Source organism: Pristiophorus japonicus, chromosome 8, assembly GCF_044704955.1.
Source record: "Pristiophorus japonicus isolate sPriJap1 chromosome 8, sPriJap1.hap1, whole genome shotgun sequence".
NCBI lineage: Eukaryota > Metazoa > Chordata > Chondrichthyes > Pristiophoridae > Pristiophorus > Pristiophorus japonicus.
In genome coordinates, this window is record NC_091984.1 from 182,055,129 (window position 1) to 182,072,710 (window position 17,582).

General features: G+C 53.4%; 1 protein-coding gene across 1 annotated transcript in view; it reads left to right on the plus strand.

Moving 5' to 3' along the window:
* The window catches only part of LOC139268856 (ADP-ribose pyrophosphatase, mitochondrial-like), a 53,581-nt gene that overhangs the window by 29,975 nt on the left and 6,024 nt on the right, over positions 1–17,582 (plus strand). The window contains exons 3-6 of the mRNA XM_070887635.1: positions 5,599–5,703; positions 10,252–10,338; positions 13,005–13,113; positions 16,796–16,939. Of these exons, the coding sequence (XP_070743736.1) occupies positions 5,599–5,703; positions 10,252–10,338; positions 13,005–13,113; positions 16,796–16,939 (445 nt within the window). The remainder of the gene's footprint in view (positions 1–5,598; positions 5,704–10,251; positions 10,339–13,004; positions 13,114–16,795; positions 16,940–17,582) is intronic.

Genomic DNA, 17,582 nt, shown 5'->3' on the forward strand with positions numbered 1-17,582 from the left:
CCCCCTCTCTTCCCCCCGCGCCCCCTCTCTTCCCCCCCGCGCCCCCTCTCTCCCCCCCCCGCGCCCCCTCTCTCCCCCCCCGCGCCCCCTCTCTCCCCCCCCCGCGCCCCCTCTCTCCCCCCCCCGCGCCCCCTCTCTCCCCCCCCCCCCCCGCGCCCCCTCTCTCCCCCCCCGCGCCCCCTCTCTCCCCCCCCGCGCCCCCTCTCTCCCCCCCCGCGCCCCCTCTCTCCCCCCCCGCGCCCCCTCTCTCCCCCCCCGCGCCCCCTCTCTTCCCCCCATGCCCCCTCTCTTCCCCCCGCGCCCCCGCGCCCCCTCTCTTCCCCCCGCGCCCCCTCTCTTCCCCCCCGCGCCCCCTCTCTTCCCCCCCTCTCTTCCCCCCCCTCTCCCCGCGCCCCCTCTCCCCGCGCCCCCTCTCCCCGCGCCCCCTCTCCCCGCGCCCCCTCTCCCCGCGCCCCCTCTCCCCGCGCCCCCTCTCCCCGCGCCCCCTCTCCCCGCTACCCCTCTCCCCGCGCCCCCTCTCCCCGCGCCCCCTCTCCCCGCGCCCCCTCTCCCCGCGCCCCCTCTCCCCGCGCCCCCTCTCCCCGCGCCCCCTCTCCCCGCGCCCCCTCTCCCCGCGCCCCCTCTCCCCGCGCCCCCTCTCCCCGCGCCCCCTCTCTTCCCCCCCCGCGCCCCCTCTCTTCCCCCCCCGCGCCCCCTCTCTTCCCCCCCGCGCCCCCTCTCTTCCCCCCCCGCGCCCCCTCTCTTCCCCCCCCGCGCCCCCTCTCTTCCCCCCCGCGCCCCCTCTCTTCCCCCCCGCGCCCCCTCTCTTCCCCCCCGCGCCCCCTCTCTTCCCCCCCGCGCCCCCTCTCTTCCCCCCCGCGCCCCCTCTCTTCCCCCCCGCGCCCCCTCTCTTCCCCCCCGCGCCCCCTCTCTTCCCCCCCGCGCCCCCTCTCTTCCCCCCCGCGCCCCCTCTCTTCCCCCCGCGCCCCCTCTCTTCCCCCCGCGCCCCCTCTCTTCCCCCCGCGCCCCCTCTCTTCCCCCCGCGCCCCCTCTCTTCCCCCCGCGCCCCCTCTCTTCCCCCCGCGCCCCCTCTCTTCCCCCCCGCGCCCCCTCTCTTCCCCCCCGCGCCCCCTCTCTTCCCCCCCCGCGCCCCCTCTCTTCCCCCCCCGCGCCCCCTCTCTTCCCCCCCGCGCCCCCTCTCTTCCCCCCCGCGTCCCCTCTCTTCCCCCCCCGCGCCCCCTCTCTTCCCCCCCCGCGCCCCCTCTCTTCCCCCCCCGCGCCCCCTCTCTTCCCCCCCGCGCCCCCTCTCTTCCCCCCGCGCCCCCCCGCGCCCCCCCTCTTCCCCGCCCGCGCCCCCCCTCTTCCCCGCCCGCGCCCCCCTCTTCCCCGCCCGCGCCCCCCCTCTTCCCCGCCCGCGCCCCCCCTCTTCCCCGCCCGCGCCCCCCCTCTTCCCCGCCCGCGCCCCCCCTCTTCCCCGCCCGCGCCCCCCCTCTTCCCCGCCCGCGCCCCCCCTCTTCCCCGCCCGCGCCCCCCTCTTCCCCGCCCGCGCCCCCCTCTTCCCCGCCCGCGCCCCCCCTCTTCCCCGCCCGCGCCCCCCCTCTTCCCCGCCCGCGCCCCCTCTCTTCCCCGCCCGCGCCCCCTCTCTTCCCCGCCCGCGCCCCCTCTCTTCCCCGCCCGCGCCCCCTCTCTTCCCCGCCCGCGCCCCCTCTCTTCCCCGCCCGAGCCCCCTCTCTTCCCCGCCCGAGCCCCCTCTCTTCCCCGCCCGCGCCCCCTCTCTTCCCCGCCCGCGCCCCCTCTCTTCCCCGCCCGCGCCCCCTCTCTTCCCCCCCCGCGCCCCCTCTCTTCCCCCCCGCGCCCCCTCTCTTCCCGCGCCCCCTCTCCTTCCCCCCCCGCGCCCCCTCTCTCCCCCCCGTGCCCCCTCTCTCCCCCCCCGTGCCCCCTCTCTCCCCCCCGCGCCCCCTCTCTCCCCCCCCGCGCCCCCTCTCTCCCCCCCGCGCCCCCTCTCTCCCCCCCGCGCCCCCTCTCTCCCCCCCGCGCCCCCTCTCTCCCCCCCGCGCCCCCTCTCTCCCCCCCGCGCCCCCTCTCTCCCCCCCCGCGCCCCCTCTCTCCCCCCCCGCGCCCCCTCTCTCCCCCCCCGCGCCCCCTCTCTCCCCCCCCGCGCCCCCTCTCTCCCCCCCCGCGCCCCCTCTCTCCCCCCCCGCGCCCCCTCTCTCCCCCCCCGCGCCCCCTCTCTCCCCCCCCGCGCCCCCTCTCTCCCCCCCCGCGCCCCCTCTCTCCCCCCCCGCGCCCCCTCTCTCCCCCCCCGCGCCCCCTCTCTCCCCCCCCGCGCCCCCTCTCTCCCCCCCCGCGCCCCCTCTCTCCCCCCCCGCGCCCCCTCTCTCCCCCCCCGCGCCCCCTCTCTCCCCCCCCGCGCCCCCTCTCTCCCCCCCCGCGCCCCCTCTCTCCCCCCCGCGCCCCCTCTCTTCCCCCCCGCGCCCCCTCTCTTCCCCCCCGCGCCCCCTCTCTTCCCCCCCGCGCCCCCTCTCTTCCCCCCCGCGCCCCCTCTCTTCCCCCCCGCGCCCCCTCTCTTCCCCCCCGCGCCCCCTCTCTTCCCCCCCGCGCCCCCTCTCTTCCCCCCCGCGCCCCCTCTCTTCCCCCCCGCGCCCCCTCTCTTCCCCCCCGCGCCCCCTCTCTTCCCCCCCGCGCCCCCTCTCTTCCCCCCCGCGCCCCCTCTCTTCCCCCCCGCGCCCCCTCTCTTCCCCCCCGCGCCCCCTCTCTTCCCCCCCGCGCCCCCTCTCTTCCCCCCCGCGCCCCCTCTCTTCCCCCCCGCGCCCCCTCTCTTCCCCCCCGCGCCCCCTCTCTTCCCCCCCGCGCCCCCTCTCTTCCCCCCCGCGCCCCCTCTCTTCCCCGCCCGCGCCCCCTCTCTTCCCCGCCCGCGCCCCCTCTCTTCCCCGCCCGCGCCCCCTCTCTTCCCCGCCCGCGCCCCCTCTCTTCCCCGCCCGCGCCCCCTCTCTTCCCCGCCCGCGCCCCCTCTCTTCCCCGCCCGCGCCCCCTCTCTTCCCCGCCCGCGCCCCCTCTCTTCCCCGCCCGCGCCCCCTCTCTTCCCCGCCCGCGCCCCCTCTCTTCCCCGCCCGCGCCCCCTCTCTTCCCCGCCCGCGCCCCCTCTCTTCCCCCGCCCGCGCCCCCTCTCTTCCCCCCCCCGCGCCCCCTCTCTTCCCCCCCCCGCGCCCCCTCTCTTCCCCCCCCCGCGCCCCCTCTCTTCCCCCCCCGCGCCCCCTCTCTTCCCCCCCCCGCGCCCCCTCTCTTCCCCCCCCCGCGCCCCCTCTCTTCCCCCCCCCGCGCCCCCTCTCTTCCCCCCCCCCGCGCCCCCTCTCTTCCCCCCCCCGCGCCCCCTCTCTTCCCCCCCCCCCCCCCGCGCCCCCTCTCTTCCCCCCCCCGCGCCCCCTCTCTTCCCCCCCCCCGCGCCCCCTCTCTTCCCCCCCCCGCGCCCCCTCTCTTCCCCCCCCCGCGCCCCCTCTCTTCCCCCCCCCGCGCCCCCTCTCTTCCCCCCCCGCGCCCCCTCTCTTCCCCCCCGCGCCCCCTCTCTTCCCCCCCGCGCCCCCTCTCTTCCCCCCGCGCCCCCTCTCTTCCCCCCCGCGCCCCCTCTCTTCCCCCCCGCGCCCCCTCTCTTCCCCCCGCGCCCCCTCTCTTCCCCCCCCGCGCCCCCTCTCTTCCCCCCCCGCGCCCCCTCTCTTCCCCCCCCCGCGCCCCCTCTCTCCCACCCCCCGCGCCCCCTCTCTTCCCCCCCGCGCCCCCTCTCTTCCCCCCCCCCCCCCGCGCCCCCTCTCTTCCCCCCCCCCCCGCGCCCCCTCTCTTCCCCCCCCCCCCGCGCCCCCTCTCTTCCCCCCCCCCCGCGCCCCCTCTCTTCCCCCCCCGCGCCCATTCTCTTCCCCCCCCGCGCCCCCTCTCTTCCCCCCCCCGCGCCCCCTCTCTTCCCCCCCCCGCGCCCCCTCTCTTCCCCCCCCCCCCGCGCCCCCTCTCTTCCCCCCCCCGCGCCCCCCCCCCCGACCCCTTCTCCTGATAGCAGCAGGGAAAATGCTCGAATCTATTATTAAGGAGTGGTAACGGCATTCGATAAGGTGCCACACAAGTGGTTGTTATACAAGATTAGGGGCCATGGGATTGGTGTAATATATAGCAAGGGTTGAAGATCGGATAATGGACAGAAAATGAAGTTGGAATAAATGGACCATTTCTGGGATGGCAGAGTATAACTACTGGGGCACCACACGGATCAGTGCTGGGGCCTCAGCTATTTACAATCTATATCAATGACTTGAATGAGGGACTGAGTGTAATGTATCCAAGTTTGCTGACGATACTAGGTGGGAAAGTAAGCTATGGGGAAGCGCAAAGATGTTGCAAAGAGATATTGATCAGTTAAGTGATTGAGCAAGAGGGTGGCTGATGGAGTATAATGTGAGGTGGTTTGAAATTATTCACTTTGGTAGGAAGAATATTTTTTAAAAGGTGAAACACCTGGTAAATGTTAGCCTGCAGAGGGATCTAAGGATTCTTGTACACTAATCACAGAAAGTTAACATACAAGTACAGCAAGCAATTCGGAAGGCAAATGGTATATTAGCCTTTATTGCAAGGTATTGGACTCTAGAACTAGGAGTCATAGTCTTGGGATAAGGGGTTGGCCAAGTTAGAAATGTATTTGAAGTTTAGTCATTGTTGTATAAATGTGGCAACCAATTTGCTTACAGCAAAGTCCTACAAACAGCAATGTGATAACCAGATGATCTGTTTTTAGTGATGTTGGTTGAGGGATACATATTGGTCAGGACACCGGGGAGACTCCTCTGTCATCTTCGAAATAGTGTCCTGGGATCTGTTACATCCATCTGAGAGGGTAGATGGGGTCTTGGTTTAACGTCTCATCTAAAGGCACCTGACAGTGCAGCACTCCCTCAGCACAGCACTGGAGTGTCAGCCTAGATTATGTGCTCCAGTCTCTGGAGTGGGACTTGAGCCCACAAACTACTGACTCAGGAGAGTCTGCTACCCACTGAGCCACAGCTGACACTTGTATTATTCCCCCCGTCAATTAGTCCAAAAATGTATTAGTCCCCAGTTCACCTGAAAAGGGCAAAAAGCAAAATAAGAATGCTAACTAAACACAGACCATAGTACGTCTTTCCTATCATCATCATCATCATCATAGGCAGTCCCTCGGAATCGAGGAAGACTTGTTTCCACTCTAAAAATGAGTCCTTAGGTGACTGAACAGTGCAATACGAGAACCACAGTCCCTGTCACAGGTGGGACAGATAGGGTGGGTGGGACTAGTTTGCCGCATGCTCCTTCCGCTGCATGCTCACGGCGATAAGACTCGAGGTGCTCAGCGCCCTCCCGGATGCACTTCCTCCACTTAGGGCAGTCTTTGGCCAGGGACTTCCAGGTGTCAGTGGGGTTGTTTCACTGATATGGTGAGTCACTGAGAGTTAACTCAGGGTGTTGTGGCCTGTGGTTTATGGAGGGTAAGCCACCAAGACATACATCTTCCCTCTTCCTGTGCTTTAATTATTCATCCTTCTCCATTCTAGTGTCACACAACAGTAACTGGACTGTTCTTACTTTTTTGTTTTCACTTAGAGATGAAGGAGAGCTGGACAAGCCCCTGAAGTTCAACCAGTTGGATGGTAGAGTGGACAGAACATCCCATATGGGAACATATAATGTGATAAACGGATTCCCACGGTGAGGCTTCCTCTCAATGTCTATTAATGCAGACAAGCATGTCCAGGGGCTTGCTTACACCCACGCAGTACCTCAGCCTATTTGGCCCCGTTTTTCCCTTCATGTAGTACAGTATACCGCCTTTGAAGCTTTAACTTCAGTTTTGGTAACCGTACCCATGAAAAGGTGGGTGTTAAGAGATTCAAGAGGATAACCTGAATATGCTCCGTGTACCTAGTGATGTGGAATCGGTATGGGTGGAGCTATGGAATACCAAAGGGCAGAAAACGCTAGTGGGACTTGTGTACAGACCTCGAAACAGTGGTAGTGATGTTGGGGAGGGCATCAAACAGGAAATTAGGGGTGCATGCAATAAAGGTGCAGCAGTTATCATGGGTGACTTTAATATGCATATAGATTGGGCTAACCAAACTGGAAACAATACGGTAGAGGAAGATTTCCTGGGGTGCATAAGGGATGGTTTTCTAGACCAATATGTCGAGGAACCAACTAGGGGAGAGGCCATCTTAGACTGGGTGTTGTGTAATGAGAGATGATTAATTAACAATCTCGTTGTGCGAGGCCCCTTGGGGAAGAGTGACCATAATATGGTAGAATTCTACATTAGGCTGGAGAATGAAACAGTTAATTCAGAGACCATGGTCCTGAACTTAAAGAAGGGTAACTTTGAAGGTATGAGGCGTGAATTGGCTAGGATAGATTGGCGAATGATACTTAAGGGGTTGACAGTGGATGGGCAATGGCAGACATTTAGAGACCGCGTGGATGAACTACAACAATTGTACATCCCTGTCTGGCATACAGATAAAAAAGGGAAGGTGGCTCAACCGTGGCTATCAGGGGAAATCAGGGATAGTATTAAAGCCAAGGAAGTGGCATGCAAATTGGCCAGAAATAGCAGCAAACCCGGGGATTGGGAGAAATTTAGAACTCAGCAGAGGAGGACAATGGGTTTGATTAGGGCAGGGAAAATAGAGTACGAGAGGAAGCTTGTAGGGAACATTAAAATGGACTGCAAAAGCTTCTATAAATATGTAAAGAGAAAAAGGTTAGTAAAGACAAACATAGGTCCTCTGCAGTCAGAATCAGGGGAAGTCATAACTGGGAACAAGGAAATGGCAGACCAATTGAACAAGCACTTTGGTTCGGTATTCACTAAGGAGGACACAAACAACCTTCCAGATATAAAAGGGGTCAGAGGATCTAGTAAGAAGGAGGAACTGAGGGAAATCCTTATTAGTTGGGAAGTTGTGTTGGGGAAATTGGTGGGACTGAAGGCCGATAAATCCCCAGGGCCTGATGGTCTGCATCCCAGAGTACTTAAGGAGGTGGCCTTGGAAATAGCGGATGCATTGACAGTCATTTTCTAACATTCCATAGACTCTGGATCAGTTCCTATGGAGTGGAGGGTAGCCAATGTAACCTCACTTTTTTTTTTAAAAAAAAGGAGGGAGAGAGAAAACCGGGAATTATAGACCAGTCAGCCTGACATCGGTGGTGGGTAAAATGATGGAATCAATTATTAAGGATGTCATAGCAGCGCATTTGGAAAGAGGTGACATGATAGGTCCAAGTCAGCATGGATTTGTAAAAGGGAAATCATGCTTGACAAATCTTTTGGAATTTTTTGAGGATGTTTCCAGTAGAGTGGACAAGGGAGAACCAGTTGATGTGGTGTATTTGGACTTTCAGAAGGCTTTCGACAAAGTCCCACACAAGAGATTAATGTGCAAAGTTAAAGCACATGGGATTGGGGGTATTGTGCTGACATGGATTGAGAATTGGTTGGCAGACAGGAAGCTAAGAGTAGGAGTAAATGGGTACTTTCAGAATGGCAGGCAGTGACTAGTGGGGTACCGCAAGGTTCTGTGCTGGGGCCCCAGCTGTTTACATTGTACATTAATGATTTAGATGAGGGGATTAAATGTAATATCTCCAAATTTGCGGATGACACTAAGCTGGGTGGCAGTGTGAGCTGCGAGGAGGATGCTATGAGGCTGCAGAGTGACTTGGTTAGGTGAGTGGGCAAATGCATGGCAGATGAAGTATAATGTGGATAAATGTGAGATTATCCACTTTGGTGGTAAAAACAGAGAGACAGACTATTATCTGAATGGTGACAGATTAGGAAAAGGGGGGGTGCAACGAGACCTGGGTGTCATGGTACATCAGTCATTGAAGGTTGGCATGCAGCTACAGCAGGCGGTTAAGAAAGCAAATGGCATGTTGGCCTTCATAGCGAGGGGATTTGAGTACAGGGGCAGGGAGGTGTTACTACAGTTGTACAGGGCCTTGGTGAGGCCACACCTGGAGTATTGTGTACAGTTTTGGTCTCCTAACTTGAGGAAGGACATTCTTGCTATTGAGGGAGTGCAGCGAAGGCTCACCAGACTGATTCCCAGGATGGCGGGACTGACATATCAAGAAAGACTGGATCAAGTGGAGTTCAGAAGAATGAGAAGGGATCTTATAGAAACGTTTACAATTCTGACAGGTTTAGACAGATTCGATGCAGGAAGAATGTTCCCAATGTTGGGGAAGTCCAGAACCAGGGGTCACAGTCTAAGGATAAGGGGTAAGCCATTTAGGACCGAGATGAGGAGAAACTTCTTCACCCAGAGAGTGGTGAACCTGTGGAATTCTCTACAACAGAAAGTTGTTGAGGCCAATTCATTAAATATATTCAAAAAGGAGTTAGATGTAGTTCTTACTACTAGGGGGATCAAGGGGTATGGCGAGAAAACAGGAATGGGGTACTGAAGTTGCATGTTCAGCCATGAACTCATTGAATGGCGGTGCAGGCTCGAAGGGCCAAATGGCCTACTCCTGCACCTATTTTCTATGTCTATGTTTCTATGTTCTAGATCTGTATACATGTGCCTTTCACTTGCCCTCTTGTGACTGTTCAGCTGCTGGTTCCAGGCAGTTTGGGAGCAGACAGTTTGTATGAAGTTCCCCATTATGTGACATTGTAACGTTTGGGAAGTGCCATCACCCAATTCCATTGTTTCCATTCATTGTGTCACTGGAGTGACACATGGGGGAAGTTCTGTACAAAATGTCTGTTTCCTGATCGTCCCTAGCCAGCAACTCAACATGGCAACCGAAAGACATTATTAAGGGTATAGATATTTCCATTTTTAACAGGGTGATTCTGTAGAATATACTTCCTGGGGAAATTGGATAGTGCAGTAAGTTAGACATTGGGCCTTTTATCCATGAGGCTTGGGTTTAAATCCATCCCAGATCAATGGGATGAAAGTCTCCTCTATCTACTTGGCCATGAGGGTCCTATGTGAAATGGGCAATGTCAACAGTCTGAATTCAATGGGTAAGGGCCCACCGTGCTCCTAATTGGCAAAATCACTGTGAGGCCTAAGGTTGACTGGTTTGGTAAATGGAAAATAATGCCACACCGCTACAGATGAGGATGCTCTTCTCAGGTTGGGTCTCAGGCACATTGTTAGGACATCATCACCATAGGCAGTCCCTCGAACAAGGATGACTTGCATCCACAAGAGTTCACAGATGTTTTAATGAAGGACCCGATATTTCAGTCCTGAACTTCAATTGAGGGGGTGGAAGATGCCTGAGCGTGGATTTTTTTAACGTTTGGTGACCGTTGCACATCAGCCACCACACAGGCTTGACAGAGCTAGGTCTTTATCCAGTGGCAAGGGTTGAATCAGGACGACTGGAGACCTGCTCTGCTTCACTAACCTAGTGCGCGCACATATTGCAGTTTGGGCAGTCCTGTGCTGCCCCGGGCCCTCGGCTCTTCTGGGTCCCGTACTCTCATTCACTGCACCTTTGCCCACAATGTTCCAGGGCCCGGTGCTCCAGCTCTATTTATAGCCCCGACCTGCGGTGGTGTTCTCACACAGATCAGGGCGGCCCACGTTATAGGCCATTGCTAAGACATCTAGCTGTTCTATACCTGAATAAAGGATCGCTCATTTAAAACGGAAATTGTTATGTCCTTACTATACAGTATAAATGCACACGAGGCCCATACTTGAGCGAAGGTCACTCTGTGACCAGTTACCTTTATTACCAAGACCTCAAGTGATGAAGGTTGGTGGAGCTTCCCCTTTTATACCTGAAAGTCCAGGTTAGGCGTGTCTCCCACAAGTTCACCCCCTTGTGGTCAATGTTCTCAAGGTGTACAACTTAGGTCAGCTTATACATGGGTTACAATGATAGTTGAATACATAACAGAAATGATGTAGAATTTCTTCTCTGAGGGTTGTGAATCTTTGGAATTCTCTACCCCAGAGATCTGTGGAGGTGGGTCATTGAATATATTTAAGTTGGAGATAGATAGATTTTTGAACGATAAGGGAGTGAGGGTTATGGGGAGAGGGCAGGGAAGTGGAGTTGAGGCCAAGATCAGATCAGCCATGATCTTCTTGAATGGCGGAGCAGGTTCAAGGAGCTAGATGGCCTACTCCTCCTATTTCTTATGTTCTTATAGCTCCTTCATACTGTCTGCCAGTTCTGGCTGAGCTACAAGTAACTGGTTCTCCTGTATTTTATTCTGTGCCTCAGGAATCCCTACGGACGGACTGGATTGAAGGGCAGAGGACTCCTGGGAAGATGGGGCCCTAATCATGCAGCAGACCCTATTGTGACGAGGTGTGTGCTCTGTTCATTTGTTGGGAATCTCTTTGCTGCTCTCCCTACTCTTCACACACTGATCATTCTGAGATGTGATGAGGCTGTATCGCAAGGTCTTATGATGTAAAAGCCCCCAACTCCTGGCACTCTGCTTTGCAGGAAGACTCCTAGGAGGAGGAGGAGGCCATTCAGCCCCTCTAGCCTGTTCCGCCATTCAATTAGATCATGGCTGATCTGTATCTTAACTCCATTTACCCTCCTTGATTCCATATCCCTTAACAAAAATTTATCAATCTCAGTTTTGAATTTTTCAATTGATCCCCAGCCTCAGCGACCTTTTGGGGGAAAAGAGTTCCCGATTTCTCCCACCCTTTGTGTGAAGAAGTGCTTCCTAACATCATCCCTGAACGGCCCAGCTTAAATTTTAAGGTTATGTCCCGTTGTTCTGGACTCTTCCATGAGATGAAATAGTTTCTCAACCCTATCAACTCCTATTATCATCTTAAACACCTCAGTTACCCTTCTGATGGCTTGGAAATCATTTTCCTATAAACTGACCTTAACTCAAACTGAATTCTTAACACTGATGACACCTAATTATAAGCAGTATATTATTGTTCTTGAGAGGATACAAAGATAAGCAACAAAGATGATTCTGGATATTGGGCGTTTAAGTTATGAGGAAAATTAAGGAAGTTAAGCTGTTTTCTTTGGAAAAGAGGCTTCAAGGTAACAATTGAAGTTTTTGAGATTATGAAAGGAGTTAATCCAAACCAACCATTCTATGTGACAATACCTTCAAATACCAGAGAGACAAATTTAAAAATGAGGAATTAGGAGTAAGAATGGATGTGGAATAACACACGACCATTGAAGCAGACAGTATAAATTGATTCAAGAGACAATTTGAGGCATTTCTGGAGCGTGAATGGAACAAGTTGCCCCACTGGTTACAATCTCACCCAACCACGAGAGTTACTCGAGGGGAGAGAACAGTAGGTGGAGAAATACATTACATTGACAAAGGTTCCAGGAAAAGTACCATAATCACCAGGAAATGGTTATACCTCTGGTACTGTAAGTATATATTCAGGGTTTTGATGTTAAAAGCTGTCCATTTGTTTCACAGCATTATTATTGAGGATGCAACGTGTTATATTTGACAAGATGTCAGAGACTGAGCGGGGGAGGGAAGGGAGAAATGTGGTGGTCCGAAGCACCTGGGATGTGGAAAGTTGTAACTGGCTCCTCCACAAGTTGGGTATATAAGGCAAGGCTCAGTGAGAATGAGAGGGGCTGTTTGTTGCTGATGACACTACCCATTTATCATTAAATACTCTGCTGTGTATGCGGTCGTTTACTACCCAGTCGCTCAATCGGGGTTGGTAGAAAACAGTCGGGAGCAGGAGCCTGGGCTTATTTTTTGTTGTTGCTTCATCTCTAGCCCAGGGCCACTGAAGGTGATTGTACTGCCTGGGCCTGCTGCCCTGACTGAGATCTGCTAACTGAGCAGACACTCTGGATCAGACCTGGGACCTATGGTCTGTGTAGCTTAGTACAAGGTATCACACCACACAGTTATTTATCCACTGACCCTTCAGGGCAGATAAATGAATAGTATTTCATCCCCTATCAAGCTGAAATGAAAACACTTTGTAAGTAGGTTGTGGCTGATTTAAGTTTTGGTTCTATATTTCCATGGTATTAATGGAGATCCTAAAGGAGAATTAAGTTTGTGATATTGAACCTCAAAGATTGAGATTCATACTGGCCTAGAAATCCTGGTCCTCTGCTTCCCGCGGGCGCTCGACAGAAAAAGGTAACAAAGATCCCCACCTACCTTATCCTGCTGCGATCCCGGTCCTGAGGCCTCCTCTCCCTGCGCATCACAGCACGTGCACGTCGGGACTTCCGTATGCTGGAGCTGGAGTCACATGGCTCTGGGCAGCCAATCCAGGTACGGTATTTTCTCATTCATAACGGGAACTCCTTAAGTAGGAGTTCGCATTATTATGATATGATTGAGAAACACCCCCCCCCCCCAATACCCAAACACAAATAAAAAAAATACACCACATATTTAAGATTAATTTAAATTAAGGTTAATAAATGTCATATCTATATTAATATAATATATGTAAAAAAAAAAATTCAGATTTTTTAAAGTTTTTTAATTATGGTTTAAAATAAACTTACCTTTGTGGGCAGGGTTTTTAACATTAAAATGCATTTTTAACATTTTATTTTACAATGTTTTTGTATGTTTTACAACTCTTATGCCTGTAAAAGTAGGCTATGCGCCAGTTTTTATCAGGCGCAAGAGTTTTCAGGACATTCGCTGGGCAAGAGATGGGTGAATACCGCAATCCTGCCCATGTGAATGTCCTGGCTGTGGAGATATGGAGGATCTGTCAAGTCGGTTTTCAGCGCAAGCGCATTGTGCACTGAAAACCGGCTTTAGCGATGTGTTCCGTACGGACCCAGGGAGGCCGGGATTTCTAGGCCACGATATTACCAGTTTATTTTGGACTGTAAAATGTATTGTGCTCTATACGCTAACGCAGTACGGCTTGCATTAACTCCTGGATAGCAGTGGATACATCCTGATTAAATTTTTAGTCCCTGTCTACTGATCTGCATCTAAGGAGCCGCTCTCTTTATCTCTCTCTCTCTCTCTCTTGCAGGTGGAAGAAGGAGGTTGGAAAAACGGTGACTCACAGTCGCTCAGGGAAGCCTATCTTGCAATTTGTAGCAATATGCAGAAAGGACAACAAGGAGTGGGCGATTCCCGGGGTAAGCGAGGGTGGGGGGAACACTGACCACAAGAGTCCAACTGACCTCACTCACATTCCAGTCTGCTCCCTGGTGGCTTGAAAATAACCCTCGGACTTTTGGCAGATGTTGATTTGTTTTTTTGGTGCTGTTTTGTGTCCGCCTTTTCTCTGCAGTGGACGGTGGCTTATTGTGTGGTACAGATCCCAATGCGCCAGCGCTCCTCCAGTTATCTCCCAAACTGCTCTTCTACACATGCACAGCGAACTTCGGTAGCTATTTGATGGCAGATATCTGACGTCCATGCAACCCCGAGCTGCTTCTATAAGAACATAAGAATTAGGAACAGGAGTAGGCCATCTAGCCCCTCGAGCCTGCTCCGCCATTCAACAAGATCATGGCTGATCTGGCCATGGACTCAGCTCCACTTACCCGCCCGCTCCCCGTAACCCTTAATTCCCTTATTGGTTAAAAATCTATCTATCTGTGACTTGAATACATTCAATGAGCTAGCCTCAACTGCTTCCTTGGGCAGAGAATTCCACAGATTCACAACCCTCTGGGAGAAGAAATTCCTTCTCAACTCGGTTTTAAATTGGCTCCCCCGTATTTTGAGGCTGTGCCCCCTAGTTCTAGTCTCCCCGACCAATGGAAACAACCTCTCTGCCTCTATATTGTCTATCCCTTTCATTATTTTAAATGTTTCTATAAGATCACCCCTCATCCTTCTGAACTCCAACGAGTAAAGACCCAGTCTACTCAATCTATCATCATAAGGTAACCCCCTCATCTCCGGAATCAGCCTAGTGAATCTTCTCTGTACCCCTTCCAAAGCTAGTATATCCTTCCTTAAGTAAGGTGACCAAAACTGCACGCAGTACTCCAGGTGTGGCCTCACCAATACCCTATACAGTTGCAGCAGGACCTCCCTGCTTTTATACTCCATCCCTCTCGCAATGAAGGCCAACATTCCATTCCCCTTCCTGATTACCTGCTGCACCTGCAAACTAACTTTTTGGGATTCATGCACAAGGACCCCCAGGTCCCTCTGCACCGCAGCATGTTGTAATTTCTCCCCATTCAAATAATATTCCCTTTTTTTGTTTTTTTTCCCAAGGTGGATGACCTCACACTTTCCGACATTGTATTCCATCTGCCAAACCTTAGCCCATTCGCTTAACCTATCTAAATCTCTTTGCAGCCTCTCTGTGTCCTCTACACAACCCGCTTTCCCACTAATCTTTGTGTCATCTGCAAATTTTTGTTACACTTCACTCTGTCCCCTCTTCCAGGTCATCTATGTATATTGTAAACAGTTGTGGTCCCAGCACCAATCCCTGTGGCACACCACTAACCACCGATTTCCAACCCGAAAAGGACCTATTTATCCCGACTCTCTGCTTTCTGTTAGCCAGCCAATTCTCTATCCATGCTAATACATTTCCACTGATCCCACGTACCTTTATCTTCTGCAGTAACCTTTTGTGTGGCACCTTATCGAATGCCTTTTGAAAATCTAAATACACCACATCCATCGGTACACCTCTATCCACCATGCTCGTTATATCCTCAAAGAATTCCAGTAAATTAGTTAAACATGATTTCCCCTTCATGAATCCATGGCTGCGTCTGCTTGATTGCACTATTCCTATCTAGATGTCCCGCTATTTCTTCCTTAATGATAGTTTCAAGCATTTTTCCCACTACAGATGTTAAACTAACCAGCCTATAGTTACCTGCCTTTTGTCTGCCCCCTTTTTTAAACAGAGGCGTTACATTAGCTGCTTTCCAATCCGCTGGTACCTCCCCAGAGTCCAGAGAATTTTGGTAGATTATAACGAATGCATCTGCTATAATTTCCGCCATCTCTTTTAATACCCTGGGATGCATTTCATCAGGACCAGGGGACTTGTCTACCTTGAGTCCCATTAGTCTGTCCAGCACTACCCCCCTAGTGATAGTGATTGTCTCCAGGTCCTCCCTTCCCACATTCCTGTGACCAGCAATTTCTGGCATGGTTTCTGTGTCTTCCACTGTGAAGACAGAAGCAAAATAATTGTTTAAAGTCTCAGCCATTTCCACATTCCCCTTCTCATCTTCTCAGGGACCAACATTTACTTTAGTCACTCTTTTCCGTTTTATATATCTGTAAAAGCTTTTACTATCCGTTTTTATGTTTTGCGCAAGTTTACCTTCGTAATCTATCTTTCCTTTCTTTATTGCTTTCTTAGTCATTCTTTGCTGTCATTTAAAATTTTCCCAATCTTCTATTTTCCCACTAACCTTGGCCACCTTATACGCATTGGTTTTTAATTTGATACTCTCAATTTCCTTGGTTATCCACGGCTGGTTATCCCTTCTCTTACCGCCCTTCTTTTTCATTGGAATATATTTTTATTGAGAAGGTTGTGTGATGGTGATCAGGAGCAGGGCCCCAAACCCTTTTTCGTATCTTCTCTCCGCCCTTCACTCAGCCCCTCCCCACAGAACTGCACCATAGGGTACTCAGCAATGTGGGGAAAATATCCGATCAAACTCGCAACACTGCACTATACCAGTGCCAGATCAATCAATTACATTTTTTGGTGAACATATTCCTTTCTTCTCCTATACCTGGATTTGTCTCCAGCTCAAACAAGTAGGATGAAGGTCACCTCTTACTGTTGGCTGTAAGACTCTACGTGAAAGCTTGGGCAGTTCCTAGAGCATGCGAGTCCTCCGAACAAATCTCACTCGGGTCTCACTGTCACCCTGTTGGAGTAGACAGTTCTTCGTCTGATGTTGCATTTGAGATATGTTGGGGCAGAATAGAGGAAGTTTTATGCTGCATTGAACATGTGCTAAATCTAGGGTTCCCACCCATCCAGTTCTTTAGACTCTGGTTTTGAAGTATCTGCCTGGAAAACCATTTCTGGACTCTAGATTTGACTATTCCAGTGCACTCCTGGCTGGTTTCCCACATTCTACCCTCCGTAAACTAGCGGTGATCCAAAACTCGGCTGTTTGTGTCCTAACTCGCACCAATTCCAATGCCTCGATTTCAAAATTCTCATCCTTGTATCAAATCCCTCCATGGCCTCGCCCCCTCCCTATCTCTAATCTCCTCCAGCCCCACAACTCTACCCCCTCCCGAGATGTCTGCACTCCTCTAATTCTGCCGTCCTGAGCATCCTTGATTATAATCTCTCAACCATCAATGGCCGTGCCTTCTGTTGCCTAAGCTCTGGAACTCCCTTCCTAAACCTCTTTGTGTCTCTACCTCTCTTTCCTCCTTAAAACATACCTCTTTGACCAAGCTTTTGGTCACCTGCGCTAACTTCTACTTATACGGTTCGATGTCAAATTTTTAGTGCACAATACTCCTGTGAAGTGCCTTGAGAAGTTTCACTATGTTAAAGGCGCTATATAAATTCAAGTTGTTGTTTCTGCTGGGTGAATTAGTACCTTTGCAAGGAGCTGGGTGAATTAGTACTTTTGCAAAGAGCTGGAGCAGGCAGTGAAGTGGACCTGAGTCCATGATCGGATCAGTCATGATAGTATTAAATGGCGGAGCAGGCTCGAAGAGACCATATGGCATTCTCCTGCTCCTATTATGTTCTTATGTTCTAATATCTGAGTAGGGACAGGACTGAAAGCTATAGGGATAAGTACAGATCATCAGGCGATCCTTTTCGATGCTGTGTTCCTTTGTGTTTCCTGACAGGGAATGGTCGACCCTGGTGAGAAGGTGTCAGCCACTCTCAGGAGAGAGTTTGGAGAAGAATCGTTGAATTCCTTAGAATTACCGGAGGCCGAGAGGCAGGAAGTGAAAGTATTAATCAACTCCCTGTTTCAAGCTGGAGAGATGGTTTGTATTAAAGTATTTAACTCCTAATGATACTGCTCTCTGGTACCTGGAAGATAGAAACACGTGGTCTGGCTGCCCATATGGGATATCTATAGTGCTATCATTTCACTGAGAAGCTTTTCTCTCTGGAGATTGGGGATCTCACTCGGATCACTCGGTCACCCTGGAGTAGGCAGTTCATTGTCTGACGCTGGGTTTGAGATTTGATGGGGCATTAAACATGTTCTAAATCTAGAGAGGTGTTGACTCTTGCCAAGGCACAGTGCCTGTCAGCACTCCGTACACCTCCCAAGTGGTGGCTCTTGATGTACAAGCCCAGAATGTGAGACCAATTGAGTCACTCTAAGTGCTGGCTCGCCAGCGAACAGCGGACTGGACACAAACCGGGAATCAAACCTCAGATCATCTGGTTCAAACGACCCAGTGTCCGTACACCCCAGATGATTAATAGAGCTACACCTTTATACTCACTAATGTTAGCTATTAGACAGTGGTCCCTGTAGTGTGTGTGTGGGAGAGGGAGCTGTGCATGTGCAGCAGATGTTTGTGAAAGACTGGTCAGTTTTCCGGTAATTAACAGAATATCCAGTGAGGGTAAAGATAACTGACACGGCGACTGTCCGAGCAGGGGCTGGGAGTTAGT